The sequence below is a fragment of the Pseudonaja textilis genome, chromosome 4 (assembly GCF_049901715.1).
Source record: "Pseudonaja textilis isolate UNSWEBS1 chromosome 4, rPseTex1.2, whole genome shotgun sequence".
Lineage (NCBI taxonomy): Eukaryota > Metazoa > Chordata > Lepidosauria > Squamata > Elapidae > Pseudonaja > Pseudonaja textilis.
The window spans coordinates 51,248,615-51,257,756 of NC_141993.1; the positions used below are offsets into that span (position 1 = coordinate 51,248,615).

Consider the following 9,142-nt stretch of genomic DNA (forward strand, 5'->3'; position numbering starts at 1 on the left):
GTAGATATATTTCATTTTGACCCATAATTTCCTTTCCAATTTCTGGTACATAGAAGTCTAGTTCTTTACATTTTTGTTCAATTTATGCTCATATCTCTAAAGGAATCTATTTCATTTGTAGGGATTTTAAAGATGTTGAAGCTGCTTTGAATGCCATGAAAAATGTAGCACGGCTCATCAATGAAAGGAAGAGGCGTTTGGAAAATATAGACAAAATTGCTCAGTGGCAGAGCTCAATAGAAGATTGGGAGGTAAAATGCAAACATCTTCAAAATAAGGAGCCACATGAGCATTATCTTTGCTGATGTGCACAAACTTACAACTCTTCTACTGGGCAAGGGAATATCTCACCCAAATTAATAAATTTTTACATAGTTTAATTGATAAATTAATCTACTATTTCCACCTGCTTCTTATTAAATAATCCTATTTATAAATTTGCAAATATTCCTATATGTTGGGGCCAGATGCTTAGAATAAAAACCACAATTAAGCTAAATGAATTCTTAGTCTGAATTACAGTTACCCAGGAATGTTTTGACTGTAATTAATGTCTTCCACTTTGTTTTCAAATGGATGGCATTTGTTGAAAATAGACTCTGCTTCTGTTTATAACGTTCTGTACTTCAGAGCCTTAAGTGATATGAATTTCCTTAATGGTTATCAACACAAGCACATCATATGGTCATCTGTCAAAAGCTAAAAAAGTAGAGAAGCATTTTCCTCTATCTGTCTTTCCGAGAAAACAAAATGGGTTGATAAAGGGAAGACCTTCTTTTGAGCTAATCATATATTGGGCACAGTCTAACACAAAGCCAAATGCACTGAAGTTATCCACAGTAAATGCTGTTAAAGCTTTTGAGTAAATGTACATACATACATATATATGTTTTCTTAAGTTTTCGCGGGTATTTATATGTATGGTATTCAGCTTTGTTCGGGTATTTTCCCACGTCATTATAGTTGTGCTTTTAAAGTTGTAGCAATGTTTCGGCAGAATCTGGCAAATAAGATTCTGCCGAAATGTTGCTACAACTTTAAAAGCACAACTATAATGACGTGGGAAAATACCCGAACAAAGCTGAATACCACACACACACACACACACACACACACACACACGACTTACATAGCCAGATGGTGTAAAACCCATGGGAACCCTCAGGAAAGTATGGCTTAGGCTTATTTTTAAAGTTGTAGATATTTAGTTATTCCAAGTAATTTTCTATTTGCAAGATCATTTGTTTTGTACATAATAAAATGTTTAAGAATGATTGGCAATGATAAGTCACTTGATATAGACCGATTTATGTAAAATTAACTGTGCCACTTCCCAAGTGGAGTCTGATTCTTCTTAAAAATAAGAATAGCTTAAAAAAAAACACTAAGATCATCACACATTGTTTCAAACACTCTCCCTATTTCCAAAGGGCAAGGGAGAAAAGAAGAAAAATTGATTTGGAATAGTAGCAAACACTTTTATGTGGATGCCCTGAGTTTTAGTCTTAATAAAACTAACCCAGAGGGTGCAAAGTTGGAAGATGAATAATAAGCCATTTGTGACCCTAGAGACTTTCAGTACTAAGCTGCTGTATGTTGCTTATCCTCTTCTCTGGAAAGAAAGTAATGTGCCCTTCTGTTTTGATTGACAGGGTGAAGATGTCCTTGTTAAGAGTTCTGAACTCATCTACTCTGGGGAGTTAACCAAAATTTCCCAGCCTCAAGCAAAAAGCCATCAAAGAATGTTCTTCCTCTTTGATCACCAACTTGTATGCTGCAAGAAGGTAAGCTAAGAGCTACTGCTGCTTCTGTCCACATGCACTGTCTCCTGGTGGCAGCAAAATTACATCTTTGCTCAATTGCATTTTAACATTTGGCATTCAAGCAGTTTGCTTAAAGAACATGACAGTGTGTTGGGAGGGGGGTGATCTATTACACTAAGCACCATCGTTTAAATAGATCAAGGAAAGACTCTGGGAGGGGGGGCAGGGAGGGAACTCTACCAAAATGCCTATAAGGCTGAAGTTTCTTTCAGGCTGGCTTTCTGTGCCTTTGTGCTAAGGTCATTAATGGAAAAAGCCTGTTGTGAACTATTCTGCAATGCTGCAGGAAAGTTATGTTTTTAAGGAAAAGATGCAGATAAAAATGCTATCAAATTATATCTACCAGAATTCCTTGGAATTAAAATTCTATAGATGTATGGTAAGACAAAGGATTCTACAAATATTTCTAACGATTACATGTATCCATCCAGTTAAGCATTAAAATACATGCCTAAGTGAGAATCCTCAAAGGATCTGAGCTGTGTTGGCACAGTTGTTAGGATGCAGTATTGCACGCTAATTGTACCCCCTGCAAGAGCTCGAGTCTCACCAGCTCAAGGTTGCCTCAGCCTTTCATCCAAGGTCGGTAAAATGAGGACCCAGATTGTTGGGGGCAATATGCTTACTTTGTAAACCAGGGATGTCAAACTCAATTTCATGAGAGGCGCAACAGAGCAATAGTTGACCTCGGGGGGCCGGGTGGGCATGGCTGACTGGGTGGCTGTGGCCAACTGGGTGGGCATGGACAGTTTGATGCCACTCACTGGGCATGGCTGACTGGGTGGGCATGGACAGCTTGACACCATTCCCCAAACTGCTGGCATGTTTTCGCTTTGCACTAGGTAGACCAGATCAAAGCCATGCTGGCCCCATGTTTCCTCTTCGCATTGGGTAGACCGGGCTGAAGTGACATGGGCCGGCCCCTTACATTTTCCAGGATGGCCCCATGGACCAGATCCAACCAGATCACGGGCCAGATTCAGCCCATGGGCCTTGTGTTTGACACCCATGCTGTAAACCACTCAGAGAGTGCTGTAAAGCATAAAAAAGGAATTTAATGTCAATCCTGAAAGTAATTTTTGTTTCAAATCAGATAGGGAGTTTTTAAAAATCTATACCATTAGTCTGCACATGGGAAATTGTTGTTCTTTGGCTAACCATTGTTGCACTGGAGAAGCACCGACATATGCTTGCTTTTTTCCCCTTAGGATCTCCTACGGCGTGACATCCTCTATTATAAGAGTCGGATCAACATGGATCTTATGGAGATTCTGGATGTGGAAGATGGAAAGGATAAAGATTTCAATATTACTATTAAAAATGCATTCAAACTGCATTGCCAGGACACTGAAGAAGTCCATTTATTCTGTGCAAAGAAACCAGAACAGAAGCAACGCTGGCTCAAGGCATTTGAGAATGAAAGGAAGCAGGTTCAGCTTGACCAGGAAACAGGTATGCAATTGCTAGGAACTATCAGTGGAAACCATTTATGCTGAGAATGACTTTTATTGAAGTTTTCTACACCTTGTCTATGGATATTCTTAGTCATCAAGGTCATGGTTGTCCCAAAGGTGCTTTTTCAAGACGCAACTAAACTTTCTGGTTCAGCTCCAACTTCTCAATGAAAGAATAAGACAGATCAATTTCACAATTACTAGAAAGTCCAGTTGCCTCTTGAAAAAGCACCTTTGGGTTTCCTACTCCTTAACTATGTATTAAATTTTTAAAATTTTCCCACTTTGTTATTGACTGTATATTCTCAAGAGTCACATAACTGCAAGAATTTCTATCACATATAATTTTTGCAGTTTTCCTAATCTTGATTTGAACTAAGAACTGAAGTTCTTATCTTAGAAATCTAGCTTTGCAGAGTATTCGTAAGTACAAGATAGAGAACAGTGGCCCTTAATATGCTGCTGAGTAACCAGTGACTAGGGCAGTTCTCAACTTATGACTGGTCGCTTAACAAAGTTTCAAGGTTATGGCAAACTGGAAAAAAGAGTTAATTATGCTTGTTATCCTCGTTATGGTTGCCATACCACCTCAGTGGTCATGTGATTGCATTTTGAGTGCTTGGCAACTTATGGCATTTATGGATGGCTGCAGTATCAAAGGGTCATGTAAAGGTTTTTTTGCGGTTTTATGGCAAAAAAATTGAATTCAGATTTATGGTCACATGGTTTGCTTAACAACCAAGGTGATTCACTTAATGGCCATCATAAAAATGGTTGTAAAATTGAGTCCAGTCACATAATGACTCAACAATTTAAAACCAAAATTTTGGGCTCAGTTATGATCACAAATTGAGGGCTACTTGTATGGCCAATGATGAGAAACACTGAGAGTTTTACAATTCAGTAAAATCTGGAAAGCCATAGGATTCCCTACATTAGTATCTTCCAAATTAATGCATTTCCAGTCTGTTGGGTCTTAACTCCTAGAATTGCCAGCCAGCCTTTTGAATTGTTAGGCTGACAGGGAATTATAGGGATTATAGGCTCAATGTATCTGGAGAAATTTGAAGAAGACTGCAGTAGCATATCCCATGGAGACCCATTGCCTGCAGCAACCTTTTACCCTTACAAATCGAGTTCTTCCTCTTAAAAAATCCTTCCTGAAAACTAGACTGTTTTCTGAACAGCTTTAATTTCATATTTTCATAGTTTCCATTCCTATCGCTTTCCTCCTTAGACCTTAATCTATATTCGTTATACTGCTTGGTATCGTTTCTATTGCATGCCTTGAGATTTTCTGCTTGATACGTCCCTTGTTTCTCCGCTCCCATGCATATGTTTGCATGAACGTGGCTAGAAAAGCCTTGTTGGATTAACAGCTTCCCTTTCACCTTCAAGGTTTCTCCATCACTGAAATGCAGAAGAAACAAGCTATGCTTAATGCCAGCAAACAAAATCAGAGTGGAAAGCCAAAAGGCAAGTCAAGAGAGATGTCTGCCCTCCTTGTTAACTCTCCCCTAAAATAAACATCACAGCTCAATGGCCCAAGGAAGCTGCAGTTAAAAAAAAATCTATTCAAAATCCAAGTAATTGCTTTAGAATAATTTGGCTTTATTTGGTGGTACAGGAATCTTTGTCAAGCTGAACTTAATTCCAGGTAACCTCAGGGCATGAGGTTACCATGTAATTACCATCCATGTAATTTTCGTGGAGTAATTAGGAAAGGTTTTACCACTTCCTTCTTGGGAGAATGTGCTTTTTAACATGTCAGTCTAGACAAGTGTTTCTCAGACTTAACCAACTTTAAGATCAGCTTGTGGATCAACTTCCAGAATTCCCCATGACTAGGTTATAGTTCTAGTATTCCTTGGACATTCCCCAGACAAATAACTACTAAATTGACTTTTCCTAAATTTTAAACCTAGATAAGGTTGTTCAGATGCTGTCCCCTGCTGGGACAGGGAAGTCACAGCATTGAGTGGTTTATTGAAAATAGTAATGCATGAAAGATTTTACATCATGTTGATTTTATTGACTTTCTAACTATTTTAAAATGTGGAGATGGAATGGGGTACCCCTCCACCCTTGACTGAACTGCATGTAAATGCCACATGTTGTTCATACTTCTTTCTAGTATGGTAGTGTTTTTAAATTTAATGAGACGACGGCACTTGTCTGGAGAAACAGGAGGCATGCAATAAGTACTAAGTTTCTCACATGTCTTTTCCAGAGCCATGCTTAAATTGCATGATAGGCATGAGACCATTAGTAGCCCCTTGAATTGTAGCAGTGATACACTGCAAACTGAAATAATTGGAGTCTGTATTAAGAGCATGTTCGTTTTCCAAACTCAGATATGACAAATATTTAATTGCCCATCTTAAAACACTATTTTTCAATTTGACATCCTAATGCAGAGGTGTCAAACTCAAGGCCCACGGGTCAGATCCGGCCCACGGGGTGCTAGATCTGGCCCATGGAGCCACTCTGCAAACAATGAGGGACTGGCCCGCAGTGCCTCTGCCAGCGAAAACGGGCTCCCAAGCTCTGTTTCCTGCTGTGATGTCCTGCAACCTTCTGCCAGCAAAAGCAGAGCTCAAGAGAGCCATACGTGGCCCTCCTGAGCTTTGTTTTCACTGGCAGAGTTGCAGGAGGCTGTTGCAGCCAGAAATGGAGCTCAGGAGCCTGTTTTCACTAGCAGAGCACTCGGTCCGCCATAGGCGCCCCTGACATGAGTGACACCAAGCAGACCATGCCTGCTCTGGCCACACCAACCCCGGCCCCAAGGTCAAATACAAGCCTGATGCGCCCTCAATGAAATCGAGTTTGACATCCTTGTCCTCATGTGTTTTGCATTGTTTTACAACCTAATAATTAGGCCCACATCCTAGAATAGCTGTTACTATTCTGGCATTCTCCAAATGTTCGACAAATGCAACTTCAGTGGGAGTTGCAATCCCACTACATCTAGAGGTGTGAGAGTGAAGAAGTCTGGTAAATAAAGTTTTGAGAGAAATAACTGAGACACAACCTGCAGAGGATATAATCCTCCTCCTTTCTTCCCATGTATTCACAGTAATGGTTTGCTGCTTAACAACAGCACTTAAAGCATCGGATTGCAATTTGGGTAAAAAAAAAATAGACATATTGAGAATGGCACACTCCTATTCTCAGAGGAGGCAGAGCAGAAGACGCAACTTTAAAATACTTTTTTTTTTCTTTGCTCATTTCATCAGCAGTGATCACTAGGACGTACTATGATTTCTTGATGCGCCAGAAACACCCTACTCTGCCTACAAACCTTCCCCAGCAGCAAGTCTTCATGCTAGCAGAGCCCAAACGCAAACCTTCAAACTTCTGGCAGAATATCAGCAGGCTGGCACCGTTTCGAAAATAAGTGGAAGCAGCCTGACCTTGTGCCTGAATCCCTTTTGAGACAGCACTTTATGCTTCTGTCCTGCAAGCCCAAGCACTGCCTCCACCTCTGGCTTAGCATCCTCTGCCTCCTGACTCTTTCCCTTTGGATCAACTGGAAGAGCTTCAAAGTGTTATATGATCTTGTTGTGTACATGTGCATGTGTGTACGTCAGTGAAAATGAATTCAGACTGCCCATACGGATGAGTACCTAGGAGAAGTCGGATGTCAGAATTTTTTTAAAAATTCCTTATTTTTGTCCCTTTTATTCTGGACCGTCCTTTCATCTGGGAACCTTTATTGGGGGATTCAAAAAGACTGACAGGAAAAAGACAACAGAGATGAGCAGCTGCCATCACTTCTTGGCCATTTGCTCTGAGCAGTTATTTGACATGCTTACTGGTGCCCATTTTCCTGGGGTGATGAAGTTCTACCTTCCTCCTACCCAAATTTTCAGAAATCCAGAACAGCCTGAGCATTCCCAGAGATCAAACACCACCACCTGTTATCCAAACAGCTGATCTGGAACCAGTAGTTGATTAACCTACCTGAAGTGTGGCTAAGAGCCAGGACACTTGTAGCCTAATTGAGTTAATGTATATAGGGGAGGGGAAATGAGCCTAAATTACCTTTTAATTTCTTTTCCTTTCTCATAGCTCCTGGCCAACAACACTTTTTTTCAATGTTTATAAAATTTTTATTTATGTAACAGTGCAAATAACTGTATTTTGTAAGTTTGTAATCTGTCTTGTCAGGTTTTAACTTGATGCCTCTTTTGCCTCTTCATTTCCATTGAAGAAAGCCAACATTTGGAAGCCTATATCAACCTTCCACAACTTGATGTCCTCCAATTGTGTGGAAGTTCCATTCCAAGAATTCCAAAATAGGTGTAGTGAGGTTTTGTGGATTCTGGGAGCTACAGTCCAGGCATATCTAGGAGGCACAATATGGAAGAAAGGCTGACCTATAATCCTAAAGATACAATACGTACATTTATCTAAAGATTAATTTCAGACATGCCAGGTACTTACAAACTAAGCAGTATTATTTGGAACTATGGTATGTCACCTATGCAACTCTCTGCAGAGGAGGTGAGGTGCTTAAGACAGGGACACGGATTCGCCAATTTTTATGGAGAGTGTATATTCAGATACTAACCACTTGAAAATTGATGGCACTCTTTCTCTCTGTATCTTTTGATTAGATAAAAGATTTGCCTTACAATAGTAAAATAGATAGAAGCCATAACTGACTGAATCCCATTGTTTAGGGATTTCCTGGTACTGTGAAATTAAAAGTGAAGAACCCAACCTACCCTGGCATGACATTATTCCAGGGAAGCAAGCATTCAGCAGTGGGATGCAAAAGTTGCAGGGTCCAACTGTAGCTGACCAGCCTTCAGTTATAGAAAGCTAGAAGCATGTACAGAATCATTCTTGCACTTTCTCTTTCCCTCTTTGGAGGGGATTACATTTAATTTCATAAAGAAAATTGTAAAACTGACTTTCATTCTGTCTTTTTTTCATATGCAGAAAATGTCTTGTAATCCAATAAGTATGTCATTTGCATTTGATTACCCTTAAATGAACAACTAGTAGTTTGCCTTGGAGCAATCAGCAGAGATTTTTTTTATTTCATACGGGGTACATCCTTGTGTTTAGTGTGCATCATTATGTATCTTTAGTTCTACATATTGAAATGGTAGACTATTCAGTTTCATTCCACACAATATGGGAAAGGGTAGAATAAGACACATATATCCAGAGTTTCTAGGCAGTCAAAGTTCATCTTTTACCTTAAAAAAAGTAATAGAAGGATAAATTAAGATTTGGTCATGCTTGAGTCTTGATTGCTATTTGAGACTCAAGCATGACCATGAATGTTAATGACGCAGGTCACTCATTCATATACTAACCTTTTGTTAGTATATGAATACATACATCAGAGTACAATTTCAAAAGATCCACAATGATCAGGGAAAGTTGCACAGATAATGATCTGATATTTTGTCTTTGAATCAACACTCAACTGTCATAACCACATGGACATAATCATATTGTTTTCTTGGTCATAATGCAGAAGTGGATCACCTCTGTCTTCTAGGGTATCTTTTCAATCCAATCTACTCCTGGAATTCCTTACATCATTTACTCAAATGATAATCGGGTCTGAGATGTACCAATATTTTTTTTAACATTAGCTACCTTCAGACAGGTGCTGTGTCCTGCTGTAATGCTAACACAATATGCTTAGCTTGAAAGCTTGTTCAGTAGGCACATATGCCACAAACACACTTCTCATCAGATGTTTTAACCATTCTTTGGAACTTTCCAGGTTGCCTGAACCTACTACTATCTGGAAATTAGAAACTGTAGTCTGTAACAAAACATTCCAGTTTTCCAAAACCTAAAGTGGTCATTCTAATTCTAAGCATAAAGCTAATTAAATTG

The 9,142-nt window shown here is 39.4% G+C and overlaps 1 protein-coding gene across 4 annotated transcripts in view; it reads left to right on the plus strand.

Annotated features, from left to right (window-relative positions):
* The window catches only part of ARHGEF4 (Rho guanine nucleotide exchange factor 4), a 151,923-nt gene extending 143,730 nt beyond the window's left edge, over positions 1 to 8,193 (plus strand). Inside the window, exons 11-15 of one of the 4 annotated variants that reach the window (XM_087932988.1) lie at positions 122 to 251; positions 1,653 to 1,784; positions 3,032 to 3,275; positions 4,676 to 4,753; positions 6,514 to 8,193. In XM_087932988.1, the coding sequence (XP_087789114.1) occupies positions 122 to 251; positions 1,653 to 1,784; positions 3,032 to 3,275; positions 4,676 to 4,753; positions 6,514 to 6,674 (745 nt within the window). In that variant the 3' untranslated portion in view covers positions 6,675 to 8,193. The remainder of the gene's footprint in view (positions 1 to 121; positions 252 to 1,652; positions 1,785 to 3,031; positions 3,276 to 4,675; positions 4,754 to 6,513) is intronic. The other 3 variants (XM_026701274.2, XM_087932990.1, XM_087932989.1) reach the window with 3 other exon arrangements.
* The last annotated feature ends 949 nt before the right edge of the window (positions 8,194 to 9,142 follow it).